At 41.8% G+C, this 22514-nt stretch overlaps 1 protein-coding gene across 5 annotated transcripts in view; it reads right to left on the minus strand.

Annotated features, from left to right (window-relative positions):
• LOC149303690 (outer dynein arm-docking complex subunit 1-like) overlaps positions 1-21860 on the minus strand; it is a 35028-nt gene extending 13168 nt beyond the window's left edge. Inside the window, exons 1-10 of one of the 5 annotated variants that reach the window (XM_089480281.1) lie at positions 19058-19450; positions 18435-18654; positions 17553-17734; positions 16038-16120; positions 11954-12053; positions 8824-9013; positions 7426-7548; positions 7220-7333; positions 3855-3922; positions 259-446 (exon numbers count right to left, since the gene is read on the minus strand). In XM_089480281.1, coding sequence (XP_089336407.1) covers positions 259-446; positions 3855-3922; positions 7220-7333; positions 7426-7548; positions 8824-9013; positions 11954-12053; positions 16038-16104 — 850 coding nt within the window. In that variant the 5' untranslated portion in view covers positions 16105-16120; positions 17553-17734; positions 18435-18654; positions 19058-19450. Of the gene's footprint in view, positions 1-258; positions 447-3854; positions 3923-7219; positions 7334-7425; positions 7549-8823; positions 9014-11953; positions 12054-16037; positions 16121-17552; positions 17735-18434; positions 18655-19057; positions 19451-21692; positions 21747-21778 lie in introns of those variants that run through there. The other 4 variants (XM_089480283.1, XM_089480279.1, XM_089480280.1 and 1 more) reach the window with 4 other exon arrangements.
• Between the last annotated feature and the right edge of the window lie 654 nt (positions 21861-22514).

Below are 22514 nucleotides of genomic sequence, written 5' to 3' on the forward strand. Positions count from 1 at the left end.
ATAATCAATTAATATGTTTGCTTAACATACTTTGGCAGGGTATGTTTGGTAGGGACAAGTTGCAAAAGATTTAGGTTTATCAACTCTCATGATACTTGTTTTTAAATTATTATACTCCTCTCAGAGGAGCCAGATATCCTGGCTCAAATCTGACCCACAAGATAAGCCACACTTGTTCTCAAAGGCAGAGTAATAGTGGTTTCAAATTGCGCCTCCACCCCCCCACACACACACACAAACACAATAGTGCACACAGACCTTTCTTCTTCTTGGCTAGTAATGCCTCTTCAGTCATAGCCCTCTCTTGAAGCTTAATGGCAATGAATTCAGATATGCGGCGGTCATTCTCTAGAAGGCGGTCCAGCTCTTTCATCTCAGTTTCATGCTGTCTTCGATCCTTCTCTGCCTTGTCCTGCAGCTGGATCAAGCGAGCCTGTGCCTCATCTCTATTATTTACCCCAGCAGACAAAGAGGGGTAGGGATTCAGAAATAGAGGGAGAGGAGGGAGAGGAAGAGAACATAAATGAGAATTTGAGTTTTCCTTGCCTCCATCCTGTAACTCATGCTATTCCCATTTATTCTTAGTAATCAGGGCAATCATGGTCTCAAAGCCCTGGTTCAAATTTCATCCCAGCATTTTAGGGGGCACATCATACAAGATACATAATGTTCTGGAAAAGTTACACTTTTAAGATTACAACTCCAAATGGCTATGGTTCAAAAAGTAACTTTTCCAAGTGTATACTTCACACAAAGAAGGCCCTAAGATCAATCCCAGGCATAAAAAGGTTTCACATACCTATGCTGGAAAGCACCCCAACTCAAAGTCTTGGGAAGCTGGTGCTAGAAATCCAATCTGTTCATGGAACATTTCATGGATTGATGGGCCTGGTTCAACACAAATGTAAACCCTTATGGAAAAGGGCTTTGCTCAATGGTAGAACCCAGGCTTTGCTTCCATAAGGATTTGGATTTGATCCCTCTCTCTGTTTCTAGCTGAAAGGTTACTGAGTAGCAAGGCAAAGGAAGAATCTGAACTTCTTGGGGTGATGGTAATATTTATTTATATCTCTACACTTTTATTGACAGTGCCATGCAAGATGGATGCTGTAGCTCCACCCTAGTGCTTTCATATGGGAGTTTATCAGACTCAAGTTTTGGACCTTGCAATTGCGCTAAGGAAGTGTAAAGAACGTTGAGAAATGACTGTTAGGCGTGATGTCTTACCACATTGCTTGCTTTTCCGTCATTCCCCCGTAACGTTATGTTAGCGCTACAATTGTGCGAAAGTTGCGATTTGCGTGATGCGAAACCATGCATAGCGGAACTGTCTACTACACCAGCGCCTTCCTTTTGTCTTTCGCATTTCGCATCAACATATTTGCGCATGCCCTTTAGAGGCTTTGGTGGCATCCTGACCTTTGTGCTTCCGGGGGAGCGAGAAGGTTCCCCCCCATCTCTAGGGTCCTATTTAGCGGAGGGGAGGGGGAGAAGGAAAGAGCCGAAGGAAAAAGGGGAATTTGGATGCAACAGGTGACAGAAGGCAAAAGGGCAAATCAGGGTGGCTTTTGGAGTGCAAATGCAGTATTTTTCCCCATTATTTTTATTATTAAATATATACACCCCTGTCTTTATTTTTATTTATTTTTTCATTATTTTTATTATTAAATATATACAAAATATATACAAAATGAGCACGTTTTGTTGTGTTTTTTGCTGAGGAATATATGTATGTGTGTGTGTACGTGCATGTGTGTGTACATATATATGCCTTTTACAACAGTATCCCTTTGCTGGAAGTCAGCTAATAAAAGTGAAAGGGAACAATAATAGGGCACTTTTTCCCTTGGAGAATCCATGCTAAAATGCGAATGTTACAATCAAATGTTACATTTGTTGCTTTTGTCAATTAGGCAACTGGCAAATGGATTCATGCTTTTGCAAGGAATTCAGGGACAGCTCTGAATTGCTTTTAAAAGTCATAAATGAATGTATGACAATCGCATCCTTTTCTGGCATTTAGAGTGATGAATTTATTATTGTTATTATTATTATTATTGTTATTATTATTATTACAAGTGCAAGAGGCATTCTGGGGTGGCAATGATTGGGGGATACAGGATGCATTATTTTTATTATTAAATATATACACCCCTGTCTTTATTTTTATTTGTTTTTTCATTATTTTTATCATTAAATAAAATGGAATGGATGACCCTTTGCAGCCTCCTAGGTGTCATTGCAGGAAAGAGGAATGAGTCTGGAATGGATGACCCCTAGGGGCCCCTTTCCTTTGCAGACTCCTAGGTGTCCATGCAGGACTGATGAATGGGGCTGGGATGGATGACCCCTAGGGGCCCCAGGTGTCCATGCAGGACAGAGGAATGGGGCAGGGATGGATGACCCCTAGGGTCCCTTTCATTAACAGCCTCCTAGGTGTCCATGCAGGACCAAGGAATGGGGCTGGGATGGATGACCCTTAAGGACCCCTTTCATTTGCAGCTTCCTAGGTGTCCATGCAGGACAGAGGAATGGGGCTGGGATGGATGACCCCTAGGGACCCCTTGCATTTGCAGCCCCCCAGGTGTCCATGCAGGACAGAGGAATGGGGCTGGGATGGATGACCCCTAGGGGCCCCTTGCATGTGCAGCCCCCCGGGTGTGCATGCAGGACAGAGGAATGGGGCAGGGATGGATGACCCCTAGGGGCTCCTTTCATTTACAGCCTCCTATGTGTCCATGCAGGACAGAGGAATGGGGCTGGGATGGATGACCTCTAGGGGACCCTTTCATTTGCAGCCTCCTAGTGTCCATGCAGGACAGAGGAATGGGGCAGCCTCCTAGGTGTCTATGCTGGAGAGAGGAATGGGGCTGGAATGGATGACCCCTTGGGGGTTCCTTACATTGGAAGCCTCCTAGGTGTTCATGCAAGACAGAGCCATCCCCCCCTCCCCGGGGGTTGTCCTGGAAAAGGAAGGCCACCGGAAGGGAATGGGGTCAAAAAGCAGCCCAGCATCATGGGAACTTTGCAATCAGTAACTTTAGCATTGTGCAACGGGCTCCCATAGAAATGAATGGCGTCTGGAAGAACATCGCGCTTTCACGTTATTGCGCAACATTGGTGATGCTAACATTGCGCGATAGGCAGGAAAAATCAACAAAAACTTGTGTCTGTTAAACTCCATGTACAAAGCCAAATTCTAACCTGAGGCTCTTTATTCTTCAAAGCTGCTAGCTACAGTGCCTTAAGTTTCCAGAGAACATCTCGGTCAAATCAGACCCCAATCTACAGAACCCAGGAATCCAAATTCCAAACTCACCACTTAATCTATTACCCATTTTGTCAAACTCTGTGATTTACATGGTGGGGCAGGGACAATAATTATGCCATCGGGGAAACGTTTGTGTTGTGAGAATATTAAAAGTGTTATCAGCTGTGCCTAGAAAACTCTAAAACCAAGGGGAAACGTTATAAATGGGTGATCAAGCTGCTCTGGACAGCTTTAGTTTTCTGGGCAGTTCCTTGCCACAAACATAATGATGAAATAAGAAATACAAGTTCACAAATATTTAGCAGAGGGGCTAAGTTCTGCTTTTCCTCTGCACAGAATTTGCACAGCACTTGCTTTTGATATCAGAAACCAGTTGCCCTAAAGTTAGAGGTTAGGAGGAGGTGTGTGGTTAACAACTATAAAGCTATCCCAATGGATTAAATAGGAAGAGGGGCAGTGAGACAATTAAGGTATCAAGAACTAGGTGGTGGGTATGATTGTGCCTGAGGTTTGAGTAGTATAGGGCAGCATCCAAGTGTGAGGTCAAGTATTCCCCACTGCGCAAGTTCCCTCTTCTCCCAACCTTGCTTCATAGGCTGCAGAGGATGTGCTGACAATGGCTCCCACAGCTTTACGAGCATTCAGCAGCTCCTAAGAAATGAAAGAACAGAAAGAGAAAAGCTTCAAACTTATCCCTGGTTACAACACCAACAGGAGGACCATACCTGTTATGAAGATCCATTCCCTTTTCGTAACCCTGTCGCAACTCTCCCTTTCTCTCTAAAATATCAGCATCCACATCTAGCAATAATAATTTATACATTTTTCAGGTACTAAATTTGCTTTTCAGACAACTCATATAACTGTTCTTTGTGGTTTTTAGCTCCTCTAGCCTGGATTACAGAAACTATGCAACGTAGAGGAACACCTCGTTAATCTAAATGAATTTTAAGTCTCCGGGACCAGATAAACTACATCCAAGGGTATTAAAAGAACTGGCAAATGTAATATCGGAGCCATTGGCAATAATCTTTGAAAACTCCTGGAAAACAGGAGAAGTCCCAGCAGACTGGAGGAGGGCAAACGTTGTCCCCATCTTCAAAAAGGGGGAAAAAGAGGATCCCAACAATTATCGTCCAGTTAGTTTGACATCAATCCCAGGAAAGATTCTAGAGCAGATAATTAAACAAAGAGTCTGTGAACATCTAGATTGCAATTCCATAATCACAAAAAGTCAACATGGGTTTCAGAGAAACAAATCATGCCAGACAAATCTGATCTCTTTCTTTGATAAAATTACTAGCTTGGTAGATGAAGGGAATGCTGTGGATATAGTATATCTTGATTTCAGTAAGGCCTTTGACAGGGTTCCCATGACATTCTTGCAAACAAGCTTGTAAAATGTGGGCTAGACAAGGCAACTGCTACATTGATTTGTAATTGGTTGACCAGACGAACCCAAAGGGTGCTCAACAATGGCACCTTTTCATCCTGGAGAGAAGTAACCAGTGGTGTTCCACAGGGCTCTGTCCTGGGCCCAGTACTGTTCAACATCTTTATCAATGACTTGGAGGAAAAAATTGGGGGAATACTTATCAAATTTGCAGATGACACCAAATTAGGAGGAATAGCTAATACTCCAGAGGACAGGATCAAAATTCAAAATGACCTGAATAGACTAGAAAGCTGGGCCACAGCTAACAAAATGAACTTCAACAGGGAGAAATGTAAGGTACTGCACTTAGGGCGAAAAAATGAAATGCACAGATATAGGATGGGGGACACCTGGCTTAAGGAGTCCAAGTAGACCACAAGTTGAACATGAGTCAACAGTGCGATGCGGCAGCTAACAAGGCCAATGCGATTTTAGGCTGCATCAATAGAAGCATAGTGTCTAGATCAAGGGAAGTAATAGTGCCACTATATTCTGCTCTGGTCAGGCCCCACCTGGAATATTGTGTCCAGTTCTGGGCGCCACAATTAAAAAAGGACATTGAGAAACTGGAGCGGGTCCAAAGGAGGGCGACTAAAATGGTGAAGGGTCTGGAAACCTTGCCCTATGAGGAACGCCTTAGGGAGGTGGGGGAGCCTGGGGAGCCTGGAGAAAAGAAGGTTAAGAGGTGATATGATAGCTCTGTTTAAATATTTGAAGGGATGTCATATTGAGGAGGGAGCAAGCTTGTTTTCTGCTGCTCCAGAGACTAGGACCCGGAGCAATGGATGCAAGCTGCAGGAAAAGAGATTCCACCTCAACATTAGGAGGAACTTCCTGACAGTAAGGGCTGTTTGACAGTGGAACACACTCCTTCGAAGTGTAGTGGAGTCTCCCTCCTTGGAGGTCTTCAAACGGAGGCTGGATGGCCATCTGTCGGGGATGATTTGATCTGGATTTCCTGCATGGCAGGGGGTTGGACTGGATGGCCCTTGTGGTCTCTTCCAACTCTATGATTCTATGATTCTATGTGCCTTTGAGATGTTTGCAGTCACACAGAAAAATGCAGAGTGTTCTTCATATGCTTTGCAATGAAGCAAGCTGAGCATGCTTTAAGAAAAGTGTGACTACTCAGGAGCAGAGTATTCAAACTGACAGGGCTTAACTACATTTTGTTTTAATTCATATTGTGAGCTGCCTTGGCTCTCATACTTGGAGAAAGATTGGAAATAAAATAAACACATCCTGCAGATCTGTGTATTGTCCTCATTTGGGAAATATGCACAAAAATGCTGATTATCAAATTTAGTTTGACCTGTGTTCCTGGGAGACCTCTTTAACTCTCATATAGATAGAGGTGTGTGTGTGTGTGTGTGTGTGTGTGTGTGTGTGTGTGTGTGTGTGTGTAGTCAGCCCTCCTTATCCACGGATTTTTTTATCAACGAATTCATGCATCCACAGCTTGAAAATATTCCAAAAAAGTATAACTTCCAAATAGCAAATCTTGATTTGTCATTTTATATAAGGGGCACCATTTTGCTGTGACATTATATTTAATGGGACTTGAGCATTCACAGATTTTGTTATTCATGGGGGGACGGGATTTCTGGAACAAAAACCACAGTGGATAACAAGGGCCCACTGTGCATGTGGCTGTGTGTGTGTATTGCACTGAGTGACTTAATCTAGGATATTTTCTGGCTCCCTGGAAAGCTTAGCATGTTACAGAGTATAAAAATCCCCCATACACACAGAAGCGCTTGTGGGTACAAGATCAAGGCATCCATCAGCATCCAAACAGGAAGGGCAGAAAACACATGTTCATGCAAGATGGTATGTTTGTTTCTGAGTGGCTGTCAGTTCTCCTTTTTTTTTTACAAGAACACAGCACACTATTTTTGTGTCTTTAAAATACTACTATTGCCTGTGGGGGAGCCATACATAACAAGTGGCTGGAACTCAGAAGCACTGTTTATTACTCCTCAGGTAGTAATACTGCAAAATGTCTACCTTGTAGGTTTAGTTCTGTGTGATTTCTGCAACAAAATGTGGCTCTGGAGGACTCAAATGTCTTGTCTGGCTATATGAGGGTTAATAAATTTGCAATCAACTCAAATTGAATGAAAAAAAACAAACAAAATGGATTGGAAGGAGGAGGAGGTAGAAAGTGGCTTTCAGAACTGGATATTGGTAGGTTCAAGCAGGAGCACTAAAATTTTCCATGCGAATTGCACTGTTACATTTATTTAAAATATATTATTTCTAAGTAATATATTTTTGGTTCAAGATCTTTCTCAGCCAATGAAAAGCCTTGATTTTATAATACAATCCTCAGTGGCCAATCACACCCTTCCATTATGTAGCGGAGTTCTCACTCGGCAACCTGAACCTAGAATTCTGTAACAGAACCTTCATTAGTCTATTATCGACACCATTACTCCAGTTGCCTTCAGAAACTCTGTTAGCCAGTTCTATCCCACACATTCTTCCCCCATTTTTTCCCAACATGACCGTACCGACTCTAGATGCTTATAAAGCTGTTCAAAGCGATCGTGTTCAATCTGGAGAATTTCTAGATCTTCCCGTAGCTGTGAATTCACAACCAGCTGAGAATTGAACTCTTTAGATGCCTGAAAATCCAAAGTGGAACAGGAGGACAAACATGAGACAATCCAAGTAAGTCCTGATTTTCAGTAACCCAAGCGTGCACACAACTTTTTACCTTGTCTAGCTGGTTCTCTGCTGTCTGTATTCTCTTCCGCACCTGGTTCTTCTGTTCTTGGATAAGAGTCCCACTGCCCACAATCTGCTTTAGGTCAGCCAAACGTTTTTGCCAATTTTGGATCTGTCAGTGATCAGGGAGAGAAAAAAACAAGAGAGAAAAGAAATGGGGCCAGTTTAGTATTGGGAAAGAGACAGAAAAAAATTGGTAATCAGAAATACAGTGGGCTCTCAGTGTCTGCTGGGATTTGGTTCCAGGACCCCCCATGGTTACCAAAATTTGTGGATGCTCAAGTCCCATTAAACACAATGACATAGTAAAATGATGTCTTTTATATAAAATGGCAAAATTAAGGCTTGCTTTTTGGATTTTACAACTTTTTGGAATATTTTCAAGCCGTGGATGGTTGACTCCATGGATAAAGAATCTGTCGACATGGAGGGTCAACTGTACAACACTAGAGCTTTATTTGCCAGCTTTCACTCCCTACAAAGTCTTTTTATTAAAAATCACACAGAAAATCCTACTCCCTTCCTTATTTCTCTTGCATCAGTTCCCAATTTCCCTTTACCTGGACATGGAAGAGAAAAGAGATAGTGGGGGAGTGGGTTGGCTTCCTTAGAATCTAAGACTTGGGTGTCTCTATTCCATCTCCAAGTCCTCCTCATGTCATTACTTGCCTATTATGGTTTAAGCTGTTCTTTCCTGCTACATCCTGTTGCCCTTCTATGCCCTGCTCCCCATATGAATCTTCCCATGTTTTGAGATCTTTGGGAGACAGGTTTCTATCAGACTCACCACTATCACAAGCAAGTTTTGTGAGGACATGGGAGAGGGCCCTTTTGGTGGCTGCTACCAGGCTGTGGAACTACCGCAGGAATTTAGCTTAGCTTTCTTCCTGCTTTATTTCCATTGCTAGGCAAACAGTTTTTATTATTTAGGCAAGCGTTTGGTTATTAATAAGTTACAGCAGAGATGTCTTTTAATTGGGGGTGGGTCTTTCTTTTATTCCCAGTGCTATGTTTTAACTGCTTTTAAGCAATTTTAAATCAGTGCTATTTTTAATGTTTTTCACTTTTTATTATGATGATTTTTACTGTATTTTGTTTTATATTGTGAAATGCCTTGGGAGAAAAGCAGGACATAAATACATAATCTAACAGAAATAAGGAGACCAAGCTCCCAGCTTCAAGCCACTAGATCAGCAATCAGGAATGTGTTAACCTCCAGATATTTTTGGACTGCAAATTTCATCAGCTTTAGCAACACAAATCATGGTCAAGGATGATGAAGTTATCCTCCAACAATATGTAGAGGACCAGGCCTTCTTACTCCAAGCACTAGACCCACTCTTTACTTTAAGAATCCCTCAGCATCTTGGTTCTTATCCTACCATACCTCCTTATCAAGCAGGGCTATCTGCTTCTTCTCTTCCATTATTTGCTGCTCCACCTCATCCCGCTGGCCCAACAAGGAACGGAGAGTATCACTTTTGGCTTTTTCCTGCTTCAGGTTGCTGCGGCTCTCAGCCACAGCTTGCCTGCATAGCAGGTCTTCATTCTCCTTCCGCAGGCGCTTCACTTCTGCCCTGGCCAAGACAAGGGGTTCAGAGGTTGTCAAGGGTGGCAGTTTAACACGGCGGGATGCAGCTGGGTGGGCAGGTTTGGGGACATCATGGCAGCAGTGGTGGTGAGGTCTGGTTGGGATGGGTGGCAGCGCCAGCTCAGAGGAGCTTTGTGGGCACAGCTATAGGAATGACTGGAAATCTGGGGATTTGAGGTTTAAACTACATCTCACGAACACTGGATGGGGAAAAATTGGTGAGTGGGATGTGGGCCAAGCATACATTCAAACTGGCACTGAGTTCACTGTAACAAGATTGAGGACTTTGTACAAAGGAGGTGAGATCATTACTTTCTAGTCTTAGAATGATTGTTATGTCTGTACAGGGTGAAACTAATGGGGTTGCAGAGAACAAATTTTAGATTTTCCCACAAAGGGAAAACAATTTTGCCAGTTATGATTGAAGGGTCTGAGTGGTGGCAAGAAAAGTGAAGTGGTCTTGAGGAGAGAAAGGACATCAGAAATCGATTCTCTGAGTGAATTAAAGTATAGGATAGGGCTGGGCACATAGAATTATAGGTGCCAAATCTGATGCCATGCCAATGTGCAGATGAGTCTTGTACATGTATGTACTGCTGAGTTGCAGACTGTGAGGTGAAGCATGTAGCTACCTATGTTAAAAGAAGTACATCACATAGGCACGCACAAGTCCACAAGTGTTTGTTGTAACTAAACCAATTGTCTACTGTGTGTTGCCGGGGGTAATATCAGTTGCCATATGTACTTGTGTTATGTCACTATTTACATCAGTATATGGGGGAAACCTATGCCTAAATACCTTAAAGGAACCAAATCCTATCTGATCTTGGAAACCAAGAAGGGTCAGGACTGGTTAGTACTTGTATGGGACCCCAACAAAGGAATATCAGGTACTGTATGCTATATTCAGAAGAAGGCAAGGGTAAACCACCTCTGAGTACTCTGTAATTCATGAGGTTGCCATATGTCAACAGATGGCCTGAAGGCACATACTATACTACAACTACTATAAAGGAGAAGGAGTAGAGAAGGAAGAGGGAATAAAAGGTTTCCTACTGTTCTGTTAACACTTATTCCCTTGCAACAGGATGTACAATATCCAGATATTCCCAAAACTGGAAGTCTGAGAACAAGAGATGGGAGCCAGAGAACAGGCACAAGACACTGCCAATGCGCCCAGACAGACAAACAGAAGACACTTCTGCAGTGGGATGCATAGGAGACTTTCATGAAAATATGATGGTGATGAAAACTGAGAGGTGAGGACTGGACTACAACAGGGTTCCTCCACCAAATGATATGGAGCTAATTTGAAAGAGGGATCAAGGAGCATGTCTATCAATGGCTACTAGTCATGGTGGCTATATTTTAGCTCTACTTTCAAAGGTGGTATGCCTCCCAGTTCTACCACAAATCAGAGGGTGTTATGTATCCTATTTCTGGGCTTAAGAAGAGGCGGGGCAATCTGTGGTCTACATAAAGCTCCTCTAGGTTCTCCCTGCCAAATATGAGCTACTAATGCTGCCCAAATCCTCTGCTGGGGTAAATGTGCAGAACACAGCAGTTGGGGAAGGGTGTAGCCCTAGGAAATTCTTATCTTCAAAAATAAATGGAGTGTCTCCAAACAGTAACCAACACTATAAATATAAGATCTTATAATATATAAATAGTACCTATACTGTAGTAAAGTACACAATCATAAACATGTAGCTTAGAATTAGAAGCTATTTTTACATCAACTTGAAAAGGACCTTATGTTGAAATGGTTTTTTCACAGGCCTCTGTTTTGATAGCATCTACTGGACCTGATTAATAATATTGGTCGTTTTACTGTCGCTCAAAGTCACAGAATCATAGAATCATAGAGTTGGAAGAGACCGCAAGGACCATCCAGTCCAACCCCCTGCCATGCAGGAAATACAAATTAAAGCATCCCCGACAGATGGCCATCTAGCCTCTGCTTAAAGACCTCCAAGGAAGGAGACCCCACTACACTCCAAGGGAGTGTGTTCCACTGTCGAACAGCCCTTACTGTCAGGAAGTTCCTCCTGATGTTGAGGTGGAATCTCTTTTCCTGGAGCTTGCATCCATTGCTCCGGGTCCTAGTCTCTGGAGCAGCAGAAAACAAGCTTGCTCCCTCATCAATATGACATCCCTTCAAAAATTTAAATATCATATCACCTCTTAACCTTCTCTTCTCCAGGCTAAACATCCCCAGCTCCCTAAGTCGTTCCTCATAGGGCATGGTTTCCAGACCTTTCATGCCCTATGAGGAACGACTTAGGGAGCTGGGGATGTTTAGCCTTGAGAAAAGAAGGTTAAAAGGTGATATGATAGCCCTGTTTAGGACACTGGACTGGTTCAAACTAAGTTCAAACACTTACATTTCTGATTGTATGTCTTTTTACACTGTTTGCTGTTGCTGCCATATGCCTTCAAGTCATTTCTGATTTGTGGCAACCATAAGGTGACCCTATGACAGGGTTTTCTTGGCAAGATTCATTCAGAAGGGGGTTGCCCAAGATTATTCAGTGGGTTTCCATGGCTGAGTGGTGGTTTGAACCCTGGTCTCCAGAGTCATAGTCCAAAGCTCAAACCACTACACCGAGCTGGCAGGTATCCTTTATGTATTCTTGAGTTATTTTACATTTCTGTGTACAATTTCCAGAACTTGTTAGACTAGAGTCAACACTGAGGCAGAAATAAATATATGCATAAATATTATAAAATATAAAGCTGCTATAAAAGCAGTTACAGCTTTGTTAAGAATTATGGCTACCTCCAACATCAAAATGAGGACAGTACAAAAAGAATAATACTTCACTGTAAAAAGGGGACAACTCCCCTCCCCCGCACAAAATAACATGTTCTTTGTAGGCTTTAAGACACTTTTCTTGTGAGTGAAGGATGCTGGACCAATGCATACATTTGCCTGCGAATGATTTCACGGGATTCCACGTTATAGGCATGACGATCACCCTCTAAGAGACGAAACTGGCGCTGAAGTTTGGCCAACTCAACCTCCGCTGGTAGGACACCAGTCCAGTGTAAAGAGTTGCACAAAGAGAAAGAAAAGAAAGATGAGTTGAAAGATTTAGAATGATGGCCTTCTAGCTGGGATCTTTTTCAGTTATCAAAAATATGGTGCATGAAGTCTTGCCAAAAACCCAGGGGTTACATACAACTCTCAGAAGCCCCCACCTACTGTATGGTGTAAAAAAGTTATTTTTCCAAGCTGTATAAAAGCCTGGAGCAGCAATTATGAATCTGGACAGAGTGTGGCTAACAACCCAGGAAACAAGTGAATTTACATGCTATGTTTAGCTCCCCCCCCCAAAAAAAAAAATCTTCTTAATTCCACCTGTAGAACTCTAGTTACATAATTAATTCCAATTAGCTTTTTTTTAAATTCTTAGGAAAGCGACAATTGGTTTTAAGAGAACCAAAAGAGATTTGGGAGAGGCTTTACTTCCCATGGCGTGTGAACAAACTTTTCTTTTTTCCCATGGTCACTACAGATCAAACTGGTTTTGCAGGATTTTGCAATAACAGTATACAAAATTGAAATCCTGCAAAACCTGCTTCCCAAAGTAACCATGTAAAGAAGGAAAAAAAATCTGGCTTTCTTTAACCTACAATTGCCCATTATCTCTGCATAGGCAAATGAAAAGCTTATTTGGCCCAGATTCAGTTTCTGAGGAAACATATTCAGAGATAGCTGTGCTGGCCATACGGCAAAATAATCCAAAATCTGCTAAAGGAGTTTAAATTATACTGTCCTTTGTCTGGGTCCCCACCTGCCTAGGAGGGGAGTAGCCTCTTCCTGCACTAAGATCCCTCTAAATAAACTGAACTACAACAGAGACAACATCTGATATAAAATGCTGGCTTGTGACTCCAACACCATCATCCCACCCCCCTTCTGTATGTTTTAAAATATATTTTGCCTGATGAAGAAGCCAGTGGAACTTCAAAAGTCTGCATGATGTGTTTTTGCATTTTGGCCAAACAATGGAGGTTTCATTATTTTGTAGATTTATTTTTCTGATTTGATGTCTAAACTGCTATTTGGGGCTTAACAGCAAAACAAATCAAGGGGGGGGGGGATGTAATAAACAGGAAAAACAGTTTGTGTTCCTACCCCAGCAACCCAAAGTTTGTGGTGCTAACCCATATCAACACATATTGCTGTCTGAATTGGAGCAGCAAATCACATCCATGTTCCCACTCCTGACCTATGATCCAAAGTCAAGGTGCATCATACTGGAAGTCACCTATGTTATTTCCACCCCTTAGACAGAAAATCCCATAAACACTTTTCTCTACTCCTAGCAGTAAAAACATAGTGAAAATGAACTAACCAAGTAAGAATTTGCTGTCACGACATCTCAAGTCTGCTACCTGAGACAGGCTTCCTATCCTCTAATAGTAAGGATGGCTCCAGTACAATCATTTAACTTTTGCTGTTCCCAGCCAATTAATGTACTGTCACTGGCTGGCTGTGGGAGAAAAAGATGAGGCTTGGTTGCCCACATTCAAAGTGGAAGGGCCCAGTGTGTTGTACTGGTTATAGTGTTGGCGTATGACTCGGATGATCTCTTTCTATATTTCATGCCTCCAATCATCCATGAAACTCACTTTGATCAAGTCATTCATTCTCTCTCAACCTAACCTACTAAACAGGATTGTTTGTGAGTAAATTAGGGAAAAGAGAAGTAATGAATGCCACCATAAATTCACAGGAAATAAAGCAGGGTACAAATTCATCTAATAAGTGACTCAATGGACCATGCAATTTACTCAAAATAACTTAGGTGAGAATCAGTTTGAAATGTGGTATATCATAGATTGCCAAAAAGACCAATATATGGTCCAAGAGCCCTGTTAAAATCTCCAAAGAAGGCCTGAACTCTCAACAGAAGCCAAAATAACTAAACTGAGGCTGTTGTACTCTGGACATATCACGAGACTATGGAGTTTATCACACTGGGGCTAATTTCAACATTAAAGAGAGATTAAAGTGCATTTAAAGCATCCCACAAATAAAGCAAAAATGACGAGTAATTGAGCGAATGATTATCATACGCAATGGTGCAAATACAGTGATATCGGAAATGCATTGTTGCTGAAATCCTGAAAGTAAAATATGCATGTTAATGCTTCTCTGTGACCACGTTAATGGCAGAGCCAAAGTGAGAGGTACAGTCACAGAGCTCTTGCCTGGATGAACCCTGCTCACATCTTTGCCTTACAGGTGCCCATCCTTAGTGACAAGGAAACTTTCATTTGGTTCCTTGCATACCACATTTGCTCACTAAAAGTAGAATGAATGACTCACTCCCCGGATCTTCATTCAGCCACTGACTCATACCACATGTGTTCCCCGTATGCTAGCCAGGATTTGGACAATTTGTACCTCAGCAATGTAAATTTAGTCCCTGCTGAATATTCAATGCCAATACTCACCAAAAACGCCTGGTTCACTCATAAAAGCCCACCAAAGCATGTGGAAAAATAGCCACGACACCCGTGTTCTATCTTTCTGGCCCTGTTCCTTGAATACAAAGGTCTTGGTTCTTGTCTTTCTGTTCCTTCCCATGGCAACCTTCTAGCCTGACTTGACAAAATATTCTCTAATCCTTTCTTGGCAAACAAAGAAGGAGCTGGATACCATTTGAGTCAAAGGAGCAAAGATCCTCTTCTTCTATTTTGTACTCCACCCAATTTGTGCAGTATGATCTGCTACCACCATTTTCCATCCACAAAATGCACTGCAAGTCTGTTTTAATTATATAAAATGCACCATAAAAATGAAGTATGTACCAGTACAACTTCTACTGGTAGAATTTCTCTTGTTACTGGCTGCATGGTTTTTCATGACAGAACCCTAGCATTTTTTTCAACAAGACCACAGTTTACACCTCCTTTCGAGTGCCTCTAAGAAACTGTCATGCTCTATAGCAGATTTTACTAGCCAATGGCAAAAGAATTTTATAGTAAATTCAGGAAGAGAAGTACACAGATGTTCTATAACCACAACTTTTTTTTTGCTCTACTCTCAGTGGAATATCCATGTAATGATAATGCACAAAAATATGCAGCAATTCTGGGAAGCCTTCACCAACACTACTTTTTTAAAATGCTGCTGCTCCTTGAAACAACATAAATGCCCTTCTCCTATTTCCTCAAATTTGGGAAGGAGGCATTTCCAAAGCTAGACGAAAGGAGCAGAACCTGACATATTGTGAGATGTATAAACTTGAATTTTGGATTCCAACTCAGAGGAAAAGCTATCACAGTGTATCAGCAAAATTACAACAGACTCTCAACAAACTGTGACATTCACTACAACAGCCAAAAATGTTCAGGGGTAATTCAGATTTCTAGTATATCAGAAAACACTAGAAATCTGAATTGCTTCTGAACAGTTTTGGTTATTTTAGTAGATATATACTAGATGTGAAATAACCAATAAAATATTTGGACAAAAAAAAACATTTCAGATTTCTAAGTATTAGTTACAAGAGACCAAATACAGGGCATCAACTTCTAAGTCTATGAGCTTCCAAGGCCACATGGAAGTACAGATGGAAACAGGATAGCAGGCTAGATCAGTTTTCCTCAATCTGGTGTCCTTCAAGTGTTTGGGACTACAACTCTCCCTACCTGTGAATTTTAGTTTATGCTGGCTGGGGTTGCAATTGAAAGAACTACAAAAGACAAAGTTGGAGTAGACTAGACTGCATCAATTGGGTACTACCAGGGTTTGGGTGAGGAATTTCTCTCTTTTTCAGACTTAATATAGACTAATTAAAAGTGAGAACGACCTTTCCTGTTCCCATTCTGACAGAAGAGAGAATATCCCATCATTTAAATATAGGATCACAAAAGAAATTCCATCCAGGGTCTCTAATATTACAAGGTTCCCAAGCCAGTATTTATTCAAAATATGGTTCTGGTTACTGAAACCTCCCAACAGCAATATCCTTCTTCTTTCTCTAGGAAATTACCAAGACCTTCCAGGTCCAGGTCGCTGCTATCAGATCGGACGGTTGAGGCAGACTTGAAGAATGGCATCTTCTCTTTCCTCCTGCTAAGACAAAAAAGAGGAGTGAGAGACAGAGAAAAGGTGAGAATCTATGAGTCACTTTCTGAAAATAACTGCTTCAGGACAGTCAGTTTGTTATAGTGGATAGAACACTGGGACAATTAGGAGGACCTAGCTTCAGACTAAACGTGGTCATCATGACATTTCGCAGTGGAACCTTACGCCAATCACTATCTTTTAGTCTAACCACCTCACAAGGTTGTTGTCAGGATGAAAGGACAAGGAGAGAGTAGAAGAAGCCTATACACTAAACTCCTTATTTTAATGTCATAATGTAGATCCTTGACAAAAAGAGATTTAAAACCAGAAAATAAAAAAAGGTTAGAACATAATAAAGGACAACCTCAAGATTTTTTCTGATATGCTGACATCCCTTATGGAGAATCTGTGACCTTTCAGATTCTAATAGACAGAATATCCCAGCATTCCTCACTGGTAGCTATACTGATGGTATCTGTAATCCAACATCTGAAAGGCAACACTATCCCCATCACACATTATAAAATATTTATTTAATTATTTATTTTGCAATTATCAAACATCATTATTATTATTATTATTATTATTATTATTATTAACCTTTATTTATAAAGCGCTGTAAATTTACACATTACCAAATGTTAAATGCTTTCTCCAAATGTGGATACATTCCACTGAAAGAAAATTGATCATTACTCTAAGTGCTCTGCTCACAACAGCAAGGCACAACCTACAAGCCTAATAAGGCCCACCTTCTCCTTGCAGCTTCATTTGATTAATTGAAGAACCACACACATAGCTGTCAATTTCTTTGACAATTAGAGTTGCCTGTATGGCTGAAAAGCCAGGCTTTATGTCATTTGAAATGTCAAAATTTAATCTGAAAAGTAGTTTCTCCTATATTTTCAGCATTTCACTTTAATACTTGATCTGCTATCTCATGGACTATCTGAAGGCCCACCCAAGTCTACTGGTGAACTAAAAGACTGTTGTTTAATCTTGGTTCTACAATACTATCCTTCCACCTGCCCCCTCTCCAAAAAAAAGCTTAGTGCCCAATAAATAAATATACATATTCTTAAAAACTACTGACTGTATCCCATTCTTCCTCTAAAATCTGTGCCCCCATTACAAAGCTCTGAATAACTGAAAAAGATTATTTCCCCCCAACCAAGCAGTAATGCATTTCCTTAATCTTTCCAGATTTCCCAAACATTTCCTAAATCTTTCCAGACTTGAACCCAATTTCACTCCTAATATATTCTCCATACCTTTCCCACAGAAACCTAAACACCATCCAAGACTTCCACAAAAACCTCATGCCTTTGAACCCATATCTGAAACCCTTTTATGCAAATATATCAGAAGTTCAGCTTTCTCAGGAACTGCAACCTGAATTAAATGACCAACACCCACTCCCACAGCAGTTAACAAGTACCTTGCTCTCTACTGGAGAAACTCTATGACAGATTGGCAATTAATGTTTTATTTAGGTAGTCTGTCTTTGGTATGCCCTGGTGCAAGCTGTTTCTTGGTCTCTCCTGCCAACATCAGCCTTTGCCTTTGTCAATTCAGTTGTTAGCAACCATCTCCAAGAAATCCATCAACTCTCCACCAATCCTGATGAAAGAATGAGAGGGAGGGAAGGACAGAAAAAAAGAGCACAGGTTATACACAAGCAAATGGAGAAGTAGAAGGATTCCTGGATCTGGAAGGCAGGATGGTCAGCCAGAGGCAAGAAGCAATATAATAAAATAAGGGCTGGTGAAAGTTACAATGCAACATCTGGAGCCCTACAAGTTATCCACCCTGGTTGTAGAGTAGACCAATAGCTTCAATTCTAATGGGAGAACAATATGGCCTAATACCTTAAAGCTGGATAATACTGGAATTTACACATTTCCCACGAAAGACAGAATAATCAGAAAACCTGCCTATGAGCTCCTGGCTCACTAATTGTGGCATTCGTTTTAAACAAGAACCTGTCCTTTAGTCAAAAAGGCTCCCAGAACAGCTTACAAGAAAAGGAGTATGACAATCCATGCTCTCAGACTTACAACCTAAATTTAAGACACAAGGAGACAGGGCAGGAAATTCAGCACTTATAAAGAAAATGAGCATGGAAATGGTACTTTCTATCCCTCTCTTGGCTCTGCTATCTCTCTCTCCATCCCTACATATAATAACTAACAACTTTCAGGCTGTATCAGGGTTCTTTGGGGAGACCTACTCTTATAACTGAAAGAGCACCTTTCCCCAGATTTTTCTCAAGTTGAAGTGACATCCCCCATTTAGAAAAATACTTGAAGCTATTGTAAACCTTATTTGTTGATGTGTTTTCTCAAAGTCACTTCATGGACTGCCTTCTGATTCTGGTTTCTTTCCCTATGCTGGTCTCTATGCTACAGCAGATACTGTTGCTTCCTTAACAGTCTTTTCCCGACCATCTTGTCTTCAGCTAACCTCTCTTCTGCTGCCAATGACTTTTCCCCATGCAATATTGATCGCTTATTTCTGATTACTCTTCCTGTATTCTCTGCCTAGTACAAACAATAATATCAAAGAACCAAATTGCTCTTATATTCTATATAAACATTTCATATCCCCTTAACAACAGCCTAACAAAGTACAAGTTTAGCATTTTTCCTTTTATGTCACTTGTTGTCCAAAAGTGTTTCTTAAAAGCACAAGGCAAGTAACATGGCAACCCTATCTGGCATGCACTTTTGGCAGGACTAAGTGAATATTCACTTGATCCCCAAGTTCCTGTCTGCTCACAAATACTTGTCCCAGCATGCTGCATTATTAAGAATAAGGAAATAAAACTCCAGGAACCAATCAAGTTGAAGTCATAACAATCTCTGCCAACTCCTAAAAGATAACATTAAGCTTCTTTGATGCTACATTATATTCAGCAATATTAAACATCTTTATATGATTTACCAAGACTTTCCCCAAAGCTCTGAAAGGTGTTGTTTGTGTGTCTTTCTGCAATTTCAACTTATGGTGATCCTAAGGTGAACCTATCAAAGGGTTTCCTTCAGAAGATTTGTTCAGAGAGGGGATGCCAATGTTGTTCTCTAAGACTAAAAGAGTGTGACTTGCCCCAGTGTCACCAAGTGGATTTCCATAGCTCAGGAGGGATTTGAACCCTGGTCTGCCACAGTCCTAGACCAATGCTGAAACCATTACAGCGGTTCATTCTTTTCTGACAGGTGACATACACACACCAAAGCTTGACCTCACCAAAGTCCTATATAGTCAAATGATTTTGCTATTCATACCAAGGCCTGAGAAGGTCACCTAAACTCCTGCCCATCAATCTCTGCTAAAGCCTCATGCAAACATGTCATTATGGTGCTCAGTCTCACTGCAATCCCTGCTGTTGTTGTTGCTGCTGTTGTTGTTGTGCCTTCAAGTCATTTCCAACTCATGGCGACCCTGTGGATGAGACATCTTCAAGCACCCATATCCTCCATTGTTCTGCTTAGGTCCTCTAAATTCATACACATGACCTCCCTAATTGAGTCTATCCATCTAGCATGTGGTCTTCCTCTCTTTCTACTTCCACCCGCCTTTCCTAGCATTTTTCCAATGAGTCATGCCTTCTCATGATGTGGCCAAAGTACAACAACCTCAATTTGATCATCTTGGTTTCCAGGTAGATTTCAGGCTTGATCTGGTCTAGGACCCATTTGTTTGTCTTTTTGGCTGCCCACAGTATTGACAGAACTCTTCTCCTGTACCGTATCTCAAATTAGTTTATTTTCTTCCTATCCACTTTCTTCACTGTCCAGCTCTCACATCCATACATGGTGAGGGGGAATACAATGGAATGGACAAGTCTAACTCAGTGCTCAGTTGTGTGGCTTTACACTTTAGAATTTTGTCTAATTCTTTCATAGCCATCCTCCCCTATTTCCTATTCTTCTTACTTCTTGACTGCAGTCTCCATTCTGAACAAAGGTACGGGAAATCTTTAACTATATCAATGTCCTCCTTGTCTTGGTTGAATTTATATAGGTCCTCCGTGGCCATTATTTTTGCTTTCTTTGTGTTCAGCAGCATGCTTGCCTTTGCGCTTTCTTCTTTGATCTTCCTTACCAATTGTTCCAAGTCCATGATGTTTTCCAAGTAATTGTTCAAAGTCCATGATTCTAGTAGTATGGTGTCATCCACATATCTTAGCTCAGTAGTTCTCAAACTTTGGTCCTCCAGATGTTTTGGACTTCAAATCCCAGAAGCCCAAGCCAGCTTGGCCAATAGTAAGGAACTGTAGGAGCTGAGGTCCAAAACATCTGAAGGGTCAAAATTTGGGAATCACTCTCTTAGATTATTGATGTTCCTTCCTCCTATCTTCACTTCTCCTTCTTCTGAGTCTTTGTTGTTGGTGTTAAACGCCTTCAAATTGATCACAGCTCATGGCGACCCTGTGGATGAGACATTTTCAAAACTCCCTATCTTCCATTACTCTGTTTAGGTCCTGTAAATTCATGCCCATAAGCTCCTTAATAGAGTCCATCCATCTAGCATGTAGTCTTCCTCTCTTTCCTGGCAGTAAGAGCTGTTTGACAGTGGGATGCAGTCCCTCGGAGGGTGATGGAGTCTCCTTCTTTGGAGGTCTTTAAACAGAGTCCATCTGGAGGGGATGCTTTGATTGAGAGTTCCTGCATGGCAGGGGGTTGGACTGGATGGCCCTTGGGTCTCTTCCAACTCTAGGATACTACAATTTTATAATTCCACGAATCTACATCCCTCCACTTTTCCTAGCGCTATGGTTTTTCCCAAGACTCATTCCTTCTCACGGCGTGACCAAAGTACGACAACCTCGACTTTGTGACGTCAAAGACTTTCATAATAATAATAATAATAGTAATAAAATTCATGGCCAGCATCCATAGATTTTTGTAGGTTTTGGGGGGGGGCTATATGGCCATGTTCTAGAAGAGTTTATTCCTGACGTTTCACTATGTAGAACTGACGTTATTCCTGACATTTCGCTATCTGAAGACGCCAGCCACAGATGCTGGCGAAACATCAGGAATAAACTCTTCTAGAACATGGCCACATAGCCTGGAAAAACCCACAAAAATCTAACCTCAGCTTTATCATCCGAGCCTAAACCTGCACTAAGCCTCACCTCACCAAAGCCCTAGACAACCTTGCTACTCAAACCTAAAGCAGTGGTCCCCAAACCATTTGATATCAATGACAGGGAGAGGGCTAAGCCCCATAATTACATGTTTGCATGGGCCTTTGTGGGGCAAGAGTTTAGGTCAGTGGTCCCCAAACTGTGCCCTGTAAGATAATTTGGACTTTAGCTCCCAGAATCCCAGACTATTGGCCCAACATGGCTGAGGCTTCTGGGAGTTGAAGTCCAAAATCTCTTAAAGGGCACAGTTTGGGGGACCACTGTCCTAAACTCTTGCCCCAGAAAGGCCCATGCAAACATTTATGGGGCCCTATCACTGGTACCAAATCCAACATGTCAGCCTCCCAGGTCCTGGAAGGCCACCCTGAAGTCAGAGGGTGACAAGAGCGGCTCCCAAACCCTGTCAGCTGCCCTATAAGGACCTACCTTGCTGCTCCCTCCCATTAAGCATCCCTCTCCCAACACTGAGGAGCCCCTAAGCCACACCCCTTCCAATAAGCCCTCCCCTTTACCTTAGAGAGGCCTGTCTCCCCACTGCGCATGTGCGGACCTAACGGTTCCTTCCTTCCCCCTCCCTCCTCTTGTTCTGCTTCCATGCGCGCTGCCAGGAGGGAGGGGCGGAGCGACGTCGAGGACGCAAGAGGGTTGCCACGGCAACGTTCCATCACTGCCCCCCTCTGCAACCAAACACTCGCGCAAAGCTTCCTCCCTCCCTCCGTTTGTCTCTCTGCTGCTGGTTGCCATGGACACTGTTGCCAGGGAGAAAATAATGGGGCCTGGCTGCAAAAGAGAAGCCTGTGGAGAAGAGGAAACCTTATTCTTTACTGTTTTTGGAGGCCTTTTAACTGGTTTTTGTGTTTAAAAAATTATAACATTATAATGTTTAAATTATAATGTTGTTTTTTTAAAATATATTATTTTAATCTGTGAGGCGCCTCGTGTCCCTTCTGGGAGAAAGGCGGCATACTAAACAAATAAATAAAACAGTTGAAGCAGTTTCTCACCCACCCAGGCAGTCTCTATTATTATTGTTGTTGTTATTATTTCAATTTTTTACATTAACATTAAAAAACAGCAGCTGTTCAAGCATTCACACATTGTTTTCCTCTTTCTTGATCTGGAAAGAGTTCTGCTTCCGTGTTTACGCTCATCCTTCCGCAGTTGCGGCTTCGACTTTTGCGGATTTGATTATTCACCGATTTTCTTAATATGTCCCCTCTAGGACTATCTAGGTCCTCCAGTGAAACT

Source organism: Sceloporus occidentalis, unplaced genomic scaffold, assembly GCF_023333645.1.
Source record: "Sceloporus occidentalis isolate IW3139 unplaced genomic scaffold, rSceOcc1.0.p SCAF_14, whole genome shotgun sequence".
In the NCBI taxonomy this organism is placed as follows: Eukaryota; Metazoa; Chordata; class Lepidosauria; order Squamata; family Phrynosomatidae; genus Sceloporus; species Sceloporus occidentalis.